This window comes from Peromyscus eremicus, chromosome 8b (assembly GCF_949786415.1).
Source record: "Peromyscus eremicus chromosome 8b, PerEre_H2_v1, whole genome shotgun sequence".
NCBI classification, from domain to species: domain Eukaryota; kingdom Metazoa; phylum Chordata; class Mammalia; order Rodentia; family Cricetidae; genus Peromyscus; species Peromyscus eremicus.
Window position 1 is genome coordinate 6,407,779 of NC_081424.1, and position 21,108 is coordinate 6,428,886.

General features: G+C 45.5%; 1 protein-coding gene across 1 annotated transcript in view; it reads right to left on the reverse strand.

Moving 5' to 3' along the window:
• The window catches only part of Prep (prolyl endopeptidase), a 109,450-nt gene that overhangs the window by 52,870 nt on the left and 35,472 nt on the right, over positions 1-21,108 (reverse strand). Inside the window, exons 6-7 of the mRNA XM_059272440.1 lie at positions 20,593-20,714; positions 4,428-4,533 (exon numbers count right to left, since the gene is read on the reverse strand). Coding sequence (XP_059128423.1) covers positions 4,428-4,533; positions 20,593-20,714 — 228 coding nt within the window. The remainder of the gene's footprint in view (positions 1-4,427; positions 4,534-20,592; positions 20,715-21,108) is intronic.

Genomic DNA, 21,108 nt, shown 5'->3' on the forward strand with positions numbered 1-21,108 from the left:
GCTGTTATTAGGAGTTGTACTGGATAATCCATGGCTCTGGGGCAGGGGTTGGCATTACCACCCCGTGGGTGTAATTTCATTTAAACTACACACACACACACACACACACACACACACACACACACACACACAGAGCAACTTTTGATGACATAAAATAACACGGCTTCCTCAGTTTTTAAAAATATGCTTAGTGTTATTTATCCTTCTTCCAACCTTCTTCCTTCGTATACATCTGTGTCTTTAAAGGGTGCTATGAAGCAATGTGGCCTGCAACCCCCTTGGGGAGAGTAAGTCCAGCGAGGTACTCAGGGGAGAGGGGCTGGGGAGACTAATGTATAGCTCTGAACCTGGTCCCAGGAAACATTACAAATGCAGCATCTAATACCCCAGTTACCCCAGCATTCAAGTGATGAAAATGGAATGTGATGCCTCTGAACAGAATGATTGCTAACAGTCATCTTTTAAAATCTAATTTTCCTCTACTGTGACATACTGCCATTTTCCTAAGAAAAGTCGTTATAATCAATAATTTTAAAATGATGACTTCCCCAAACCACTGGGTTATACGCATTAATGCACAATTTTTATGATATACCTAATATAAGGGGTTCGAAAGTTAAAAAAAAACAGCATAAATATGAATTTTATTATTGGTACAGAAGGAGGAAGGCTTACAAGCTGAGTATCTGGACAAGGGTCTCTAAAGGGACCTTAACTAGTTAACTAGTTATCTGCCACAAGCTGGTGCAGCTCTCAGGAGACCATCAAGTACCGTGCGCACGCGCACGCACGCACGCACACACGCACGCACGCACGCACGCAAACTCGAGGGTGAAAGACTGTGAGGTCTAGGCTCACGCAGCTCGGTGAAGTGAAATTACTCACTTCTTAAGGAAGACAACTCTGTAACGTATAACGAAGAATTTACTTGAGAAATGCTGACAGTTGTTTTCTGCCCTTGAGGAGCGAACAGGCTTCAGAGTTATCAAAAGGAACACTCAGGTTTCGGTGATACAGAGGTAGAGGTACGTTTTTTTTTTTTTTTTTAACATTCCGTGTAATTTTTAGTTCACCACCATTTAAGGTAAACGGGACATTTAAGTTCTGCGGCTATCCTTCCTCCTAACAGTCCGACAAGAGTGGGGAGCAGATAAGGAGCAGGAGCGAGGTATCCACTCTACCAATCAGACACAAACTCTGCCCATCAGCCTGCACAATGAGACCCTTCCCACCAGCTGCCCACAGAGGCACACACAGAGAACGCTTCTCATTAGGAATCTGTGCCGCAGTAAACAAATTCATAACCAAAACCTGTATTTAGAGTAACTTTGGTGATTAGGAGTTAAAAACAGAAAAAAATTTCCAAATATGTCCTTAACCTACTATTCTGTCATCTAAAGCGAACGTGTGGAGATTCCAAAAACCCACTTCTGTCAAGGACAAGCAGGAGGGAAGGACAGAGGCCTCTGCATGCCAGGAACCCAAACCCTGGTCAGCCCTTTCCTCTGCATCTTCACTATTACAATTCCCTGTAAAACAGGTGTTATTCTTCCATTTGCAGACATGGATATCTGAAAGGGACAAACAACCTTCAAATCAAGATACTCAGCTGTAATTAAAGTGAACATGTAAGTAACTTAACAATCACCATTCCCATCTGCGGTCTCCTTTTTAGAGACTACACTGACTTAATCTCTTCAGGAGCTAAGCACACGTGGTACAGCACTTAACTGCTGTGGGATTCACAGCCCGATCCAACCAGCCAGACTGAACAGACACTCAAGAGAACCACATCCACACTGTACATTAGACTGGTCACTACCCCTCTGATGCAGAACAGCAACTGCTTACATAGCATTCATACTGTCTTGGCTCTTACTAATCATCCAGAGATGAAGTGAAACACAGAGAGGTGTGGGAGGTCCCATGAGAACACTATGACAATTTATGGAACAGACTGGTGGATTCCGATGTCTGCTGGGAGTCCTGGAATCCATGACATACAGTCATCAAGGAACAACTGTATTGCTTCTTCAAAGAGCTGTGATCATGTGACTGATGCACACTGAACCAGTGATGAGTATGAAAATCACAAACAAGATGCCTCTACTACTGTCCCAGGCAAGTGACTTTTTGAACCTACGTATGAAACTGAGTACGCGGCCCAGTAGGTCAATCCCAACCACTGTGGCTTCTGTCATCCACAGATGTAAGGCCAGTGAAGCAGTGGCTACAGAAAGAGGCTGGTGAGAAGGCTCAGCGGTAAACAGCACCGTCTTTTTACCTGAGAACTCCAGTTTGATTCCCAGCACCTACACGGTGGTTCACAACTGTCCAAAACTCCAGTTCTGGGGACCCAACATCCTCAACTGGTACAGACATACACACAGGCAAAATACCCATACATATATAGGGACAAATGAATCTTTTAAGAATGTAATAAATAAAAGATGACAGGCCCTGCACTACCCAGGAACCTGCAGCTCTCACTGCAGAAGGCGCATCCTTCAGCAGCTCACAGCTTTGGCTCTGCCCACCCTGAGTGTTACTCAAAAGTCAGCTTGCTTCTGTGCGTAGGACAGACGATGATGACATGCGTTCAGTGACCTCCAAACTGTCCAGTTAGTAACCTCATGGAAACAGTGAACTCAGGACAGTGTCGTGCGAGTCTTTTGCTCTATGCTCTCCATGTGGATTCCCATGAGCTCGTGGCAGTGGTTATGGGCCTGGCCAGCCTAACGTCTCTAGTTAACCTAACATACTAACTTAGGTGTTTCTGCCAGGGTGTTTTGCAGATGTTATTAAAGTAAAGCACAGGGTATTGCTCTTAACAACGTATAAGCCTTGCTCAACAACTGCAAAGTCAAAAGGTTAGCCACGTGGCTTCCCTAGAGAAGAGAGTCCACTTAGGGACGACAGCATGAGCCTGCCTGACCTTCCTGACAACCGGCCTACAGAGCTCCACTTGCCTGAATGGTTCCCACAATCACGTAAGGCAACTCCCTGCAGCAGTGCTCCTTCATAGTCATTGTCTCCCCCACCCCACCTCTGCTTCCCTCCGACACACAGCCACAAACCACGCAGGAACCACCTACCTCACAAACATAACACTCTACCTGTTATTCACGGGGAGCTAGCAACTGCAGCTCAGTACAAACATGTGGACGGAACTTCCTTACCTCTCTGAAGTTAAGCAATTTGTGTTTTTTAATTTGTTAGCTTGTATCCTTTAATAGCATAATCCTACTTAATAATTTAAAGACATGATGAAGTTGTAAACAGAAAATGCAAACAGCTCTCTCTTGAGAAGGAACAGTGTTAATTGGGGTTTTTAATAAGCCAGGGGAAGCCCAAATCCTCTCTACTCCCTAAGAAACACAGGCTGTGGGCAAGGACAGGAACCATGTTTCATTCGGGCTCAATCTCAAGAGGTTTGCTCAGCTCTGCAGAGACCCAGTGGAAAACTGGGTAGTGTCTTGCTCCTTACGGAGAATGTGAACACTGATGTGGTGGCTGTAGCAATGTTATAATAAATTACTGACCATCCTGCTGCATGGCTATGTGTGTTCGGTGATGGCCAGAAAGGCTCAGCAGTTTAAATGAAGTAATACCCAATCTAAAGGAAATATCTTCATATCAGAATGTTTGATACTATTAACAAGGCAAATAAATTATTCAGAAATGTATTTAGAATTGTGTATTTTGGAATTCCATGTGAAGGGTCTCTGAAATAATCACTATTTTACACTAATTTGTTAGGCATCCTCATCTGGTAATCAGCTATGTGACAGATATTCAGGGCTGGTAAATTATGGAGCCGAAAGCTTTAATGCCTGACCTTAGTATAAGAGATCACCTTTCAAATCATCATCAGCCCCTGCTGGCCTCAGACACACAGATTCACCTGCCTCTGCCTCCCCGGTGCTGGAGTTGAAGGTGTGTACCATCTGCCCAGTGACTGCCCTCAATTCTCAATAGGCTGGTTCTGTGCTCACTATGGTGATAATGTGACTTCAGAAAGCAAAAGCTGGCTGCCACCGTGTGCACGACTCAGGAGGGGCCATCATACAAAAACCTGTTAATCTGGTAAATACCCACCTTTGTACTAACCACATGCCTGGGGCAGTTCGCATCCTAACAACTCTATGACTATAAACCGCTACAGGCCAATACCCCAGCTTCTCCCTACCACACAGGACCTCATCACAAGCAGGTGCAGAAGACATCTTAACCTCGATCTGCAGGGAAAATGCAAGCAGCCAGCTTCATCTCCCTGTTTCCATCACATGCAAGAGCACAACAATTTCTATGAACTGAGATGACATGGTAGGAAGAAAGATGGCTGACTGAGAGTCAACTGCAAGGCTGACATACCACCTTTTTAACGGGGTATCCTAGGGTAGTTACGTAAGACTTAAATAACTTACCAGTGATACCGTTGGATTCCTGCTGGAGGTCACAGTACCACAGTCGGTTTACCGGATCGCATCCCTCCCAGATGGACAACAAGACGTAGCGCCCGTCATCAGACAGCTGCAGAGAGACAACAGTGTGTAAGCCGAGTCAGAGGACTTGCTCTCAGCAGCCTGTGGAGCAGGTATTACTACTGTTCCCATCAACGTGACCAAACAGTGACAAGAAGCTTCTCCAGGAGAAAGGACTAATCTGAAGGGGCTACCCTCTGCCATGACAGGGACAGCATGCAGCAGAAACTTGTTCATATCCCATAGGTCAGGAAACAGACAGACAGGAAGCCAGGCTGGGCTACAAACCTCAAGGCCCACCCCACAATGACGTACTTCCTCCAGGACCACACCCCTTCAAGGACCTACAACCTCTCAAAACAAAACCAGCAGCTGGGGACCAAATGTTCAAGAGGCCGTGGAGGACACTTTACATCCAATTTTAACAAATGCTAAGGGAAAAAGTAACTTCAAAGTCAATGTCTTCACTCCAAACTCCAACATATGATTGTTTACTTATGTCAACTTGGCTGAGCCATAGTGCCCAGATATTTGGTTGAGAATTGATCTAGATGGTTCTGTGGCAGCAGCTCTTGGATAAAGTTGTGTTTAAAGGAATGGACATGGAGCAAAGCATACTTTCCTCCATGTGGTGCACCTTGTGCAACCAGCCAAGGGTCTTAATAGAACAGGAAGAAGACTGTTCAGGACTTAAGTACCACTCTTCCCAGAGTTTCCAACCTGTTAGTTCACTTGGCTATTTCAAGAACTGGCAAGCCTCCACAGTAACGAGGTGATTTCTTAAAATTCTTTTGTCTTTATGAAAACTCATGCGCACACACACACACTTAACACACATACACACACACACTGTTGGTTCTTGTTCCCTAGAGAACCCTGTTAGAGTTTCCAACTATTACTCTTTTATTTGGTCATTCCATAGACACAGTCTATGGAGCTATATACAAGCTCATGTCTGTTTTGTTTCTCAAGATTAAGGATGTATCAGTGAACAACTCAGGGAAATGACACAACTAACAGAGGAGACAAACACATAAATATGGGATTATGCCACACGTTCCTCATGGACAAATGTCACAAGTAGCAGGAAGAGATCTTAGTAGAGGAGGCAGGACATGTGGCGAAGGTCTGTAGCTTTAAGAAGAGCGCCAGGGCAAGCCTCACAGGGAGGTGACTTGGCATTGCTCATGGGCAGTCACTGCTTCAGAGCTGTCATTTTGTGTCCCTGTTTATCTACATGTAATGTGTGTTTTATCATCTGGAGGCTTTTACTATTTTCTTGCTCCTTTCATTTATTTGCAAGTCAATCTCAACAGTCTTGGCTGTAACGGTGTACTGGGATTCACTGCGTTTCTCGGATCTGTGAGTTTGTGTACTTTATCAAACGTAACAGGTTTCTTTTTCTTTTTTCACCTTGTTTACATTTTAAGAACAGCCTTGTCTCTATCCTGGCATTTCAAACAGACACTGTGCTTCAGCCAGCCCTGCCTAACATTTTCTAAGAGCCTTTGAAAATGATTCCTACAATTTTTAAAAATCTTTGCTAACTCAATGGCCATTCCTGAGTCTATTCCTATGATGAAGGCTTTTTTCTGGCTTGAGGTCACATTATTCTGCTTCATTAAACATGTATTGACTTCTGAATTAGATTCTGGGCATTTGGAACATTGTCTGGATTTTTTTTTCCTTTCTAATCTGCCTATAAAATGTTTTGAGTCAATTAATTTCCTGGCAAACCATCTGGCTGCATTCAGGCTTGCTCTGCAGCCTTGCCGGTGAGGGTCTGCAGCCTTGCCGGCGAGGGTCTGCAGCCTTGCTGGCGAGGGTCTCCAGCCTGACTGTGAACGTGCGGCCTCTCCAGGCACCACCACACCCCTGGATGCTCAAAAGGCTTTGTCACCTGGGTCAGAACACGGTGACCAGACTTCAGCAGCTGTCAGTTTACAGCTCCTGGGTGTTGTGCTGAGCCTGAATTAGGGAGCATCATTCAATGCACACACCTCTTGATAGACAGCTGAAGCCACAGGGAACCTAAAGTGGGATGTTCCCACCTTCAGTCCCCGGTTCCACAGCTCTAGTAGCTTCAGTCTCTTTCAATCTTTAGTTCAATGAGAATGAAGTGTTCAGGTCTTCATCCTCGTGCTGGGGTCCCTAAAACCCCTGGAGGCAGAAGGCTGGGGCGACTGCAGGAGTAACCTCTCAGACATCACTCCCAACTATCTGCTGACCAAGTTCTGCAAACTGCTGTTCAATCTCCCCCGTTCCGCTCTCCAGCTGTGTGGGGCAGGAGCTGAGGCTAGAACCATACACACCAGCGTGGCCAGTGAAGAACACCCCACCGTCTAGTGGGCCTGCTGGAAATGAACGAAACACAATTTGGTTTTCAATATCCAATCCGAGAATCTCAAGTTTTACGAACCAGAGTAAGCAATTCTTTCCCAGTGTTCTATTCATCTTGCTTTTTCATTTTCTTTGCTCTTGTTCTGGGGCTTCACACACACTAAACATGTGCCACCACTTAGCTCCAACCCCAGCCCTCCATTGAAAAATACATATTTTTGAGACAGTGCCTCATGTAGCTCAGGCTGGCCTTGAACTCACTATGAGACCACAGGTGGCCTTCAATTGCTTCCCGATCCTCCTGTCTCTACTTACTGAGTGCTAGGAATATACACATGTACTATTATCTCCGCTTACGCAGTGCTAAGATTACACACATATACCATTATAACAACTCATGTCTCCACTTACGGAGTGCTAGGATTACATACTTACGACAACTCACAATCAACTTCTTTGTGAACCTTTCTCTTTCATTTCAGATTGATCTGAAAGTTACACATTTTATTTCTTTTCAGTTTCAAATTAAGAAAGCTTGCAAACTAATGCTCAGATTTTTAGTCCCACCTTTTTAGAATGTCCTATATTGAAAGTATCAGTAATTCACAATTATAACTTTATTAACTATCATCCAAAGCAATCTCAGGAACATTGCTTCACACTTGCTCTCCTGTCCTTTGAATACAGACAGAACCTGCGCAGTCGGCAGCTTAGAGCCATGCCACACCAATCACAAATGGCATCCACCTCAGCTGGAGCGCCTCAGTCACCTGAAAGACAGCTGGCAACTCTCCTGCTGGAGCACCAGACCTGGGCCAGCAGCTGCTTCTAGAGCATCCCAGGAGCTCTCCTCGACTAACAGTCACAACAGTTCATGTTTACTCTAAGGCAGAAGTCCCTGGGTACCCTGCTGCCACAATGCAGTGAAGTCAGTCAGGCTTCCTCCTGGATCACCACAATGCAGAGATGCTCAGAGCCACAGAAATCTGCTTAACCGGAAACACCTCTACATTTTCAATGCTCAAGCTGGCAACCCCAAAATCACCATAAGTTGTTTTCCTCAGAATGTACAGATTAGGAAAAAACCTTTCTTCACTAAAAATTAATCAGTAACAACAGTTGCTTAGCCTCTTAGAGTATTTTAAGGCAATTTTAAAAGTTTTTTTTTTTTTTTTTTTAAGAGATTACTGGGAAGACAAACGTTCTGCTAACATGGAGGTCTTTCTGACTCTAATGGATAAGCTGCTTTTCCCAAAAGCCAGAGAAAAGAAAACCAAGGTGTAAGAGAACCAGGCCATGGCTCCTTAAGACAGCCCAGGTCCTCGGCCACCAAGTATCATTGTTTCAATGTACGACAGTGGCTATAGGAACCACTATCTGTAAGCAACCCACTAAAAACACTGCCCAAAAGACAGACGGTAACACTGATCTGACCAATTATGAAGTATGGAATTCCCAACTTTCTGGTTTTCACATCTTTTATTTTACAACATTTTAAGCAAAATTTCCTTAAAGTCATGGTCACTTTTTTTTTCTTGATAAAACATTAATACAAGCAAAACTCCAAGAATCATTGTAAATGAGATGGAGTTGTGTGCTGATATTGGAGCTACTTACTTCCCTGATGCTACCAGTAGGGATCAAAGCTGGAAGTCACCATTCTTACTACTATAAAGTTTAGTATGTCAGCATGCTGATAGCTTAGGTCTGTGATGTCATCTGGCTTACATTTAGAGTGCTGATTTAGTCCAACTAGAAAATAACTAAGGAATAAAAAAAAACTGCTGGTATCTGTATATAAAAATACCTGGACAAAGGCCAATGTCTAGCTGAACAAAGAACACGGGGTTCTACAGATGAGCTAAAAAACATTCAGTGATCTACTGGTTAAACAGCTGTTCATTATCCTCAACCAGGATATCTGAGAAACAAACACAGAGTCTACACAGTCACCCACTTTGCTCCTGTCTCCTTGGGGTAGAAGGAGCAGAGCTCTTCTCCAGGCTTAGGGAACTCCCTGTTTCCTGGCTCCTTTCTCTGGTCGGGGTTTTCTCAGTTGTACAGTACCCTGAGATGGATTAGCACTACAGTCCTCAGCAAAGGAGAAAAGGCTTGGCTTGCTTTGGTTCTAGTTACCTGGATATATTACCAACAAAATGAGGATCCTGGAGTGAGGTGCCACAGTGAGATTCACAAACCAAACCTTCTGATAATAAAGTATATTCCTTTCTCAGAGTGGATGAGGATAGACAGGCCGATTTCAGTAGGATCGTCCAGGTTTTAGCCAGCTTTCCATTTTCTCTCCCAAGGACACACCACCAGACAGTCAGCCACTCAGGGGAGGCGGGGCTGAGGATGTGTTTGTTTACTCCATCAATACTACTGAGGGGCTATCCAGTGGCTGCCACTGAACTCAATCTTAGAATACACAGAAAACCAGGACAGGACTTTTGAGAGCTCACAATGCTTGAGATGGACAGAGCGGTGGACAGACACAAATAAGACTGATCCACACTGTTGAACAAGAGCAACATGATGTATAAAGTATGACAGCCAGAGAGAAGCGACTAATGGAGGAAGCCGTGAAAAGGGTAGCTCCCAGAATGCTTTGGGAAAAGATGTCCCTGATTCCTAAGAAGGAGTCAATTGGTTGAAACTTTCCATCCTTACAACTGCTTATGCTAGTCTAAGCATCAGGGACCATCACCAGAGAGCTGTCTCGTGTGCACTCAGGCTGTACGCGATGTGCTCGTTCTCAGTGTCCATCTCAGGGCAGGCAGACACCACCCTCTAGGATAAAGCACTCAGCCTGTTCTGTGCTGGATGCTGGATCTGTTGGATCACATCTCCAGGACTCACCCTCAAGACAAAGAAAGTCGGCCCCATCAAGGCCGTGCATCCTGTCGGGTTCGTCCCCATAGACTACCTGCTAGTGCAGGTTATAAAGGTCTTGACACCGACTCCTCTTCCCCAGTTAGAGCGAGGCTGAGGGGCTAGCCTGGTGGAGAGCTCTCTGAATGGGCGGTTATGACCTGTTGGTGCTTCCAAAGCTCGCTTCCCCCGCTGTCACCACCCCCCAGCACAGCAGAGGGTTAGAAAGCATGCCCACTAAACTTCCAGGACACAAGTTTCTACGTCAGTTTGATTCTCCAGGATCTAATATCTGGCAGCATGCCAGACATGGACAGCACCCTAAAAATAGAATATGCGTAACAGGAAAGCCCATGGCCACAGGTCTTATGCCCAGGCATCCAAATAGAATAGTCACTTTTCCTGGGTTCTGGAAACAAGAGGCAACAGGTAGAGAACTAAGATGTCAGCTCTGTTGCTAATAAAGTACACACTCAAGGTGACTAAACGTGAGTCTGCTGAGTCACAAGCTCCCAACCTCTCATGTCCAGCCATCAGGATACCACAGTCAAACATTCCTCAGAACAGGGCTCAACAGAGTGTGGAAAAGCTCCTCCCTCCATGCTTTGTGGTTTCCTACTTTGGCATGCTTTACGCTCGCCAGAGAAACCTTCACAAGTGGCTGCTACCACTGCCAAATTTGTTTATGTTCATCAAAAACCAGGGCAGAAGGTCTGGAGTTATAGTGCCATTAAAAACCACAACAGCCTATTAACAACTTAATTGTGCACACTGTGGTATCACACTAGAGTGTAGCTAGCGAAGGTTACCTAGACAACCTATGATACACACTGTTCAGACAATTACAGCTTGTCTCTCATAATTTATTTTGTTAGGTTGCCGAAAATTGGTCCAATACACACACACAGAGTGAAGCAGCCTAGCACATACAATGGCCCCAGTGAACTCCCAAACTGAGAACAAACTGCACTAAAAGACATCAGCATCTACCAGAGGCATCTACTGACAAACAGCTTTATAAACGTTTTCAATTAATGCCTCATGGAGGTGAGGAAGGTCATTCACTCAAACCAAGAGACTCAGTCAAGCCGTTCCTGTTCAGAGAACAGCAGCCCTGATGTAAGATCATTTGACTGTGAAATAGAGATGATAGAGACATCAATCACTACTAACATGCTCTGTCTGGACGATGGGGCATTCGTGTGTTTTTAAAAATAAATCTGCATGAATTTGACCACTAGCATCAAGAAAATCTAAAGCAGATGAATTTAGCTATCATCGGTCTCAATGGGGTCACAGTCAGGACAGCTGGGTTTCCCAAATGACCTAAATGAGCAAGCTTTTCCTCATGCAACTCACAGTAAAGGGGGAAATTAACAGAAAAATGGTTATCATTTTAAACTCATGATCATTTATCTAAAAAAAAAAATCTACATTACCATCATACAACGGGACAAAAATCCCACTTCTGGACACACAATGTAACATTCATCACACATTAATCAGAGTAGAACTCCAGCTACTGTGTAGTTTCTGGACTCACACAGGCTGTGTTGGCACCCAAACACGGACATAAAATCTCACTTTTATCTACTTAGAAAAGACGGCATTTAATTCGTGTCTACGGGCATTTTTTCAAGGTAACGACAGTTATTTTCTTCCGTCTGTCACAGGAGACCTGTGTGTGTATAAGGTGTGAGGAGAGCTCTGACACCTAAAACTGGAAGCTAACAGGAGGAAGGAAATGGATCTGAACAGCTTTCTGAGTTGTTATGTGCCTCTCAGAGCAGCAATCTTTACCACATTTATTGGATTCCTTTTATAACAGCTTTGAATCATAACACCACTTTGATATTGAGTATGTTTCCAACACTTAATTAAGGAAAACGTTTAAATGCCAAACTACATGCAAATGATCAGCTTTCCGGGTAGGATTCATGGATGGTGTGAGAGGCAGTGTAGGCGGATAAGCAGCCACGCACGCAGGTGTGTGTGACTAACCTACACATTCCTAACAGGCAATCCCGTCAGACTCGCCAGCTTCCCCAGACAGTACAATACTACACCGAGGAAAGCCTGAGTCTATGCAAACACCGTTTGATTTCTCTGACAAGCTAGAGTGGGGGAGGGGAATGTCGATAAACAAACACACACTATTCAAGATAAAAGAATGCAGCTCTTGACTGTGTAGCCACTTCGTTCTAATCCGTCTATTTTTTCCTTTCCTGGTAGACAAGCTCGGTTATTCAAGAATCTACCATTGTTTTCCTTCCCCCCTCCCTGAGTGGTAACACGAACTGGAGAAAGTGGTCAACCAGCCCTCCAGTAGCTATACAGGTCGATCATCTCTAGTTTAAAAATCCAAAATCTGAGCTGGCAAGATGGCTCCCTAGATGAAGATGCTGGATGAGCCAGCCTGACAACCTAAGTTTGGTCCCCAGCACCCATAATGCAGTGGTTCTCAACATGTGGGTTGTGACCCATCAGATACCCTGCATATCAGATATTTACATTATGATTCATAACAGTAGCAAAATTACAGTTATGTAGTAGCAACGAAATAATTGTATGGCTGGGGGTCAGCACAACATGAGGAACTGTACTAAAGGGCCGCAGCATTAGCAAGGTTGAGAACCACGGCCATAATGGACAACATGAACTAACTCCTGATAGTTGTTCTCGACCTCCACCCATGTACTGTGGCAAATGGATGTTGGGATGTTGATGTTACGACACCACAAATAGAAAAATTCCCCACCTGAGCTGCAGGGACAGTCTGCAGTCAGCTTACAGGCACACTGACTTTCAGCTCTGCGTGTGCTACAAAACACTGTCAACTTGGGTCCTGTGAGGTCTCGTCCTGGCTATCAACTTGACACACTTCGGAAAGGGAACCTAAGTAAACTGCCTCTATCAGCCTGGCCTGTGGGCAAACTGTGGGCCATTTTCTTGACTGCTAACTGATGTATGAGAGCCCCGCCTACTGTGGTGGTACCATCCCAGAGCAGGTGGGACTGAGCTGTGGAGAAAGGGAGCTGAATGTGAGCCTGAGAGCAGCCAGTAAGCTGTTTCTCCAAGGTTTGTGCCCCAGGTTCCTGCTTGAGTTTCTGCCCTTTTGATGACTATAACTAAGGAGAGGAAACACACCCTTTCCTTCCCCAGGTTGGTCTGGGTCCTGGTGTTTATTATAGCAGCAGAAAGGCAAACCAGACCGGGTCCCATTGCCGAAGTGTTTCATTAAGTATATACAGATATTACATCTGGGACATCAGCCCGAGCACTTCAGAAAGGGGACTTAACCTCCACTAGGGAACGGCATTTCCAGCAGCAGCTGCTCTGTAAGGGACAGCACGGCCCTCTAGCTTGCCCACATATAAATCTCTAGTTTGGTGTGTGAGCCCTTCTGTCTTCCCAGTCGCCCTGCAGAGATTTCTCCTTGTTGTAATCAGAATGGTGACTGGGAGGTGCTGTGCAGTGAAGGGGGATGCTGGGTGAAGAAGCCATCGACAATCTTACCCAGCTACATTACCCGATGCACCCTGGGCTATGTTAACAAGATGGCAAGATGTGCCCACGGCTGCAAGAGTACGAAGAATGCTATGGGTAACCTCCTGCTTTCTGACTGAATTTAAGGTTCACTCCTCAGAAGGAAATGCATGCCTGACACTCTTAAGAACCAAGGGTTGGGGAACTCAGAGGACCCACAAGAGAGCCTACAACTGCTACCTTGGTAAATGGACATAGTCAAACTGCCTATCTCTATACAGATTAGTGCAGCTCTCAGACCTCATCGGAGACAGGCTTTTGTTTGTTTGTTTTGTTTTCTGTGCCGTGGATGATGGTTTAATGCAAAAAGTCAACAATCAAAATCCAAAGCCTAAGTTCAGTGGAGTGCACAGACACAAATGAACGTCTACATCACAGCCCTCCCTGAGGCTCAGGGACTGCTGCAGAAGAGGGTAGTGGTGGATGGGAACCAAACAGTGCCTTCTGGACACAGCAGGACTGAGGTGCCCAACCACTCACGGCAGCACAGGACCTGCACAGAATCAAGCCGCCATCCCTACCTGAGGAGCTACGGACACAGGTAGCTTCCAAGGGACAGAAAGTCACTTTTCCTTCAGGGTGTATCCCTAGCGGGCTGACCACACTCGGGTGGACAGTGGGTGCCACACCCATGAATGGGTGGGCGATACAAATCTAATCAGTGAGCTATTTAAAAAAAGAAAGCAAAGGACATGCAGTTGGGACGGGGATGGCAAGTGGGGGAAAGATGTGCGAATAAGCAGTAGGTAGATATGACCAAAATATATTATATGCATGCTAAAATTCTCAAAATTAATTTAAAAATTAACTATTTTTATTCAAACTTTTTCCATTCAATATACTTTGATCATATTCTTCCCCTTCCCCCACAACTCCTCTAGGTCCTTCCACCCACCTCCCAACCCACCAACTTCATGTCCTTGATCTCTCTCAAAAGAAGAGGAAAGAAAAGAAAAGGAAAAGGTGGAAAGATTGTTCGAGCCCGAGTTGGTGAACGACACAGCAGGCTGATGCACACGTGAACTCGCACAGACCGTGGCAGCACACAAGACCTGCACGGATTAAAACGACCCTAGCATGAAGAAGGGGCAGCGGACATAAGTCCCACCGAGCAGCTATTGCAATTGATACCTGCTGGGGACGGGAAAACCAGCTTCTCTATTGGAGCGACACTGGATGTCTTACATACTGTCTATTGCTGTGAAGAGACACCAGGACCAAAGCAATTGATAAAAGAAAGCCTTTAATTAAGGGCTTGCTTACAGTGTCAGAGGGTGAGTCTGTAACCCATCATGGGAAAGAGTGACAGCAGGCAGGCAGGCGGGCACGGCACTGGAGCAGTAGCCGAGAGCTTACATCAGATCCACAAGCGTGGCCGAGAGCCACTGGTCTGGTGTCACCCCCAGTGACACACCCTCTCTAACAAGGCCACATCTCCTAACCCTTCTCAAATAGTTCCACTAACTGGGGACCAAGCATTAAAATATATAAGCCTACGGGGGGGGGGGGGGGGCAGTATCATTCAGATCACCACCATAAGTATACCAACCACACTCCAGGGCAGGCTACATGCCCAGGAGTAGTTGGCCAACACAAAGCAGACTCCATGTTTCGTGTGAATGTGAATTTCCCATGCGAATATATGTGTAACATGTATAACTGTGTGTACAAGTGTGCATTTTTTAATTATTAGGGATCACAAGCCAATATATAAAAATAGCTGATGGCTATACGTGATAAATATTAAGATTTAGGATTGCCCCCCAAAAAAATCTTTCAAGAATAAGGTGCAACAGAGTTAGGACTCAGCATCTCACTGTGCATTTCCGCAATCTTGGCTCTGCAGCACCCTCTGCTGGGCACAGCGCCTCAGCACATTTGAGTTCTTGGGAATTTTTGTTTATTTGGGTTTTGGTTGTTGTCTCAACCTGAAATGCTCACAAATGACTTCAAAATAATAATGTTTTTGGTGAGGAGGTCCGAGCTAACCTAAAACATAACAACTTCTCCTCCACTGTGTCCCTTCACATACACTTCATCATGTACACTAAGAGCTGACCTCTTCCCATCTAGTCACATGACAGCTGTTTTCTTGTGCTGCGCCCCAGGGGCCCAGGAAGGATCCCCAAGCACTGCAGTGTGAGATGCACAGGAGGGTCCCTGGAAGGCAGGTGAGGAGGCAGTGGTGATCACAGCCTGAGGGACAGGGTGATCCACAGGGGTGGGCCGGGAGGCACTGCAGATCTCAGTCATCTTGAAAGACTCCCTGCTGAAAGGGATGGAGGTGTGAACCTCACAAAAATACCCCAGGAAGAAACAGAAGCTTGGCTGGAGAGTGCAATGGTTAGCCACAGACAACAGCACAGAGGCCCCAGAACCAAGGGCACCTAGTGACAGAAGGGTGCCACTGGGAAGCTGGCACCTGGACACATGTCACAGCTGAGCAGCCAAGACAAACCAACCCAGCAAATGGCTCTGGACATGGCACATCTTATCCTCTTCTCTGATTCCCTCCTCTGTGGCTACTGGAGAAACCAGAGGAGAGGCACACCTTCCCAGGCCCGCCTGACACCCAGGGGAGCCGGGACAGGAAGACAGCACAGAAATCAGGTTCCAGCTTGGACCACAACGGACTTTAGTAACCACCACCCAAACGCCGCAGCCAGACGCTCAAAGGTACTCCTTGCCTAGAATCCACTAATTCTTCCCGCTCAAGGTGAAAAAGACCCGTACAGAGAGGCCAAGGCAGAACCAGTGAAGGAAGGTGGTCATTCATGGAGTCGAACCTAGACTATAAAGTGAACTTCTGTTAAGTCTGACGCAAGAAGGACCTGTCCAAGCAGAAAGGTCAGAGGCCTCAGAACAGGACGGAAGGCTAAGTCACACTCTCCTACAGCAGACCACAGGGAGGAGGATGGAGGCACCTCCAGCCTGCCCTACAGCATTTCTCCAACCTCACCCCCAAGCATGAACGCCGTACCCCCACTTCTCGCACACCCAGAAGCCGTCTTCTCAGCCAACAAGCTCCCCAGACCACGGAGACACTGGTAAACCCTGCACCCACAGGTTCTCAGAGCCTTGGGACAGGAAAGAGAGGACTCTGATTGTCCTTTTGTTTATTGACTTATTTCAGGTTATTACTTCTATGCAGCAGACAAGCACCTGTCATTTATTGCCATTCTTTAAGTGGTCTTTGCTATTATTTTTGTGTGGCCTCTTTCTTTCTGATGAGAGGGGCAAGCTGCACGGTGCTCCTAAGGATGTAAATAGCTGAGGACTTCATCCACCCAGTGAGCAGGAGTTCTAGCCATGGTCTGCGTATGTACCTGTGCAGTACTTGATGCTGTCTATGCACGAAGCAGCCACCTCCTCCTCAACACTGTGGTCCACACCGGGTTAAACACTGGATTAACATAGTCAGTTGACTGAAAAATGACAGGATTCCCTCAAGTACTTGAAATTGCCTTTCTTTTTGTTTGCTTAGCTAAATGTATACATGAGATTCTTCGTATTTGTAAATGTTAGTTGCTCACAGCAGCAACATGGTAATACTACAGGAAGCCCCCCCAGGTGTCCCTGGATGAATAAAGAAAAATGTACATACAGTGAATTCTTATTCAGCTTCAAAACAAAATAAAAGTCTTCAATATGCACGAACCTCGAGGTCCAGGTGAGTGTCACATGCTAATCACAAAAGGACACAGAGGAACATAGAACAGTCACATTTACAGAGACAGGAAGTGGAGGAGCAGCCACAGAGGAACACAGAACAGTCACACACACACACACACACACACACACACACACACACACACACACACACACGGGAAGTGGAGGAGCAGCCACAGAGGAACACAGTACAATCACATACACAGAGACAGGAAGTGGAGGAGCAGCCACAGAGGAACACAGAACAGTCACACACACGCATAGGAAGTAGAGGAGCAGCCACAGAGGAACACAGAACAGTCACACACACACATAGGAAGTGGAGGAGCAGTCACAGAGGAACACAGAACAGTCACATACACACAGGAAGTGGAGGAGCAGCCACAGAGGAACACAGAACAGTCACACACACACACAGGAAGTGGAGGAGCAGCCATAGAAGAACACAGAACAGTCACACACACAGAGAGACAGGAAGTGGAGGAGCAGCCACAGAGGAACACAGAACAGTCACACACACATAGGAAGTGGAGGAGCAGCCATAGAGGAACACAGAACAGTCACACACACACACAGGAAGTGGAGGAGCAGCCACAGAGGAACACAGAACAGTCAGTCACACACACACACAGGAAGTGGAGGAGCAGCCATAGAGGAACACAGATGCATGCACGAAGCCCTGGGTTTAATCTCAAACACCACAGAAGCCTGGCGTGGAGGCATACACCTATCTACCAAGCACTCTGGAGTGAGAACCAGCAAGCTCATAAAGTTAGATTCAACCTCAGCTATAAAGTGAGTTCAAGGCTAGCCTGGGCTACACAAGACCATCCCAAAACAAAAAGCAAAAGCAAAAATGTTCTGCTGCAATGAAATTATTACTTCCAACATTTACAAGCTCTCTAGGAGACCAAGTTTTCTATTTTATGAAAAAGCCAGAGGGAATAAAATTTGAATATTAAATATACAATTTTAAGTTTCCCTCATTAATACTCCTGTCCAAAAAGGTAAAGAGAAATACGTAAGACTTAACATTTTAACTTTTGATAACATAATCTCCCAACTGATTTTACTCAGCTAAAGGTGAAAATGTGTACTATTTGTAAATAAGCACCCAGGGCACCATGCAGCAGGAAGCTAACCAGAAAGTCTACTGAGATGGGAGATAAACGCAAACCTGGAAGAAAAATGACAGCAGGAACCACAGGAAAAGCTGGTGTGGTGAGGAGTGAGGGCAGAAAAAAGCACAAGAAAAATGCATGTTAACGCTGTTGAGCATGACTGGGCTCTGGGAAAATCGCTACAAAAGCAGGCTGCATTCGGCCCAGGGGCAGTGATGTGCTGACTCTTGATCTAGATAATAAGACCAACTGAAAACACTACACATAAAGACACAGGGACAAGACACCATCACTGTCTTCTGTCCTTGAAGCAGACTTGGAAACAGCAGTTTTAAATTTAAGACGTTCCTTTCCAGCTGAAGTCCTACTTGCCTTTCAGATAAGAGAAGTTCCTCGGTGTGCTAACATGTCTCTGGTGGGTTCTTACGCACAGTGGGATGTTACATCCCACCCTCAATAGGACACGAGGAGTTCCCCTTCCTTTAACAACAAACTTTCCTTAGTTTACAGACTCCTAAGTTTCTTCACAGAACACTCTCGAGGCACAGAATACAACATGGCTACCTATTTCAAGAGCACAGCACCTCAGAAATTACTGTTAGGATGTCCCCCCCTCCCCCGCCCCCTGCAAGGAATGTATGAATATTTATAAAGTGGGAAAATGTCTAAAAGATGCCTAATGAGAAAACATAATATGAATGAAGAAAGCATACAGAAGAGACTCTCACATTCTCGCCTGAGGCAGCAGGAAACAATTTAGAAGTCTATGATGCTGACCTCCGGAATGTTCACGCTGTTCCCCACATCATCATCTACTTTTACACATATAACCATAAGCATTATGTGCTTCTATTAAGATTTTTATGTTGATCCTTAGCCATCAGGGAAATGCAAATAAAAATGAATTTGAGAGCCCATCTTACACCTATCAGAATGGCTATGGTCAAAAACACAAGTGACAGCTTATGTTGGAGAGGATGTGGAGCAAGGGGAACACTCCTCCATTGACGATGGGAGTATAAACTTGTACAGCCACTTTGGAAATCAAAATGGTGGTTTCTCAGAAAACTGGGAATCGACCTACCTCAAGACCCAGCTATACCATTCCTGGGCATATACCCAAAGGACTCTCTACCATACCACAAGGACACATGCTTAACTATGCTCATAGCAGCATTATTTGTAATAGCCAGAAACTGGAAACAGCCTAGATGCCCCTCAACCGAGGAATGGATAAAGAAAATGTGCATATACACAATGGAGTATTACTCAGCTGTTACAATCAATGACATCATGAAATTAGCTGGCAAATAGATGGAACTAGAAAAGATCATCCTGAGTGAGGTAACCCAGACCCAGAAAGAATAACATGGTATATAATCACTTATAGGTGAATATTAGCCATAAAATAAAGGATAATCATGCCAGAATCTACAGATCCAAAGAAGCTAAGTAACAAGGAGGGCTCAAGGGAGGACAGACGGATCTCCCTGGGAAGGGGAAACAGATTTCAAGGGTGGCCTGGGGGCAGGTGGAGTTGGGAACATAAGGGGTCAAGTGGGGGGGGGGTAACTGAGAGAAATGACTAAAATTGGGGTGCACTTGGTGGGGCAAGGTGGAAACCTAGTGCAATGGAAACCATAGAATCTACAAGAGTAGCCCTGGCAAAGACCCCTCGCAATGGGGGAACACGGAGCCTGAACCAGCCACTTTCTGTCACCAGGCAAGGCCTCCAGTGGAGGGACTGGAACACCAACCCAGCCACAAAACCTTCGCCCTACAGTATGTCCTGCCTGCAGAGTGTTCTGGAACCAGAGCCTAGCGGAATTGTCATCAAAGAGACCAGGGAGACTTTATCCAGCAACTAATGGGAGCAGATGCAGAGTCCCACAGCCAAACACTGGGCAGAGTTCAAGGAGTCCTACAGAGGTGGGCGAGGAAGGATCAGAGGAACCAGAGGGGTCAGGGACACCAAGAGAACACAGCCTACAGAATCAACTGACTGGGACTCATAGGGGCTCATAGGGGCTCACAGAGATCAGGGAGCCTGTACGGTTCTGACCTAGGTCCTCTGCATGTATGTTATGGCTGAGTAACTTCTTGTTCTTGTGGAATTCCTAACAACGGAAGTGGGGGTGTCTCTGACTCTTTTGCCTGTTTGTAGGACCCTTTTCCTCCTACTGGGTCGCCTCATCCAGCCTTGATATGATGGTATGTATGCGCCTGGTATTATTGTAGCACATTATGCCATGTTTGGTTGATGCCCTGGGAAACCTGCTCTTTTCTGAGGGGAGACAGAGGTGGGGAGGAGGGATGGAAACTCTAGTTGGAAACTTAATATATGTAAGAAGAATAAAATAATAATAATAAAAGATTTTAATGTTGAAATTAACAGAAGATTTACCATCTTCATTATTAATCAATTTGAATAGCAGTATTTTAAAAACACTCATTCTTGTACATCTACCATCTATGGGATATCTACTACCATATAGAAGGAATATTTACTCGTGCACCATGAGACAAGATCTTTGAGGATGGACTTTCACAGTATACAATACCTCGGCTCCCCCCATCCATTTGGGCTCATCAGGGAACTCAGCACACAAAATATCTTCGGACTGATCTGTCCCCAAGACGTGGTAGCAGAGCTTCTGGTGGAGATTAGTGGAAGTCTCTGTCCCTGAAGAATAAAACATGTTTACTGAAATGCAATTGGCAGTTTTAAGACAATCTCCACTACGTCCATCACACAATGCTAAGAACATTTCAAAGGTTGAGTATATGGTTGAAGGACGAAAGATTAACAAACAAGTCAGTCATGTTCCTACACACCAGCAACAAAAATGTGGGACTGTTGTTACCTATCGACCAGCAAAATGAAAGAACTCACTGTAAATCCAACGAAGTATACACAAGGTCTATATAAGGAAAATTATGAACCACCCCAAAGAAATAAAATAACTAATGCACAGAGATACTCCACACTCATGGAGAGGAAGGCTCAGTGTCACCAACACGTCAGATCCTCTCGACCTGACCCATAGAGACAATGCCAGGATTCCAGTACGTTAATT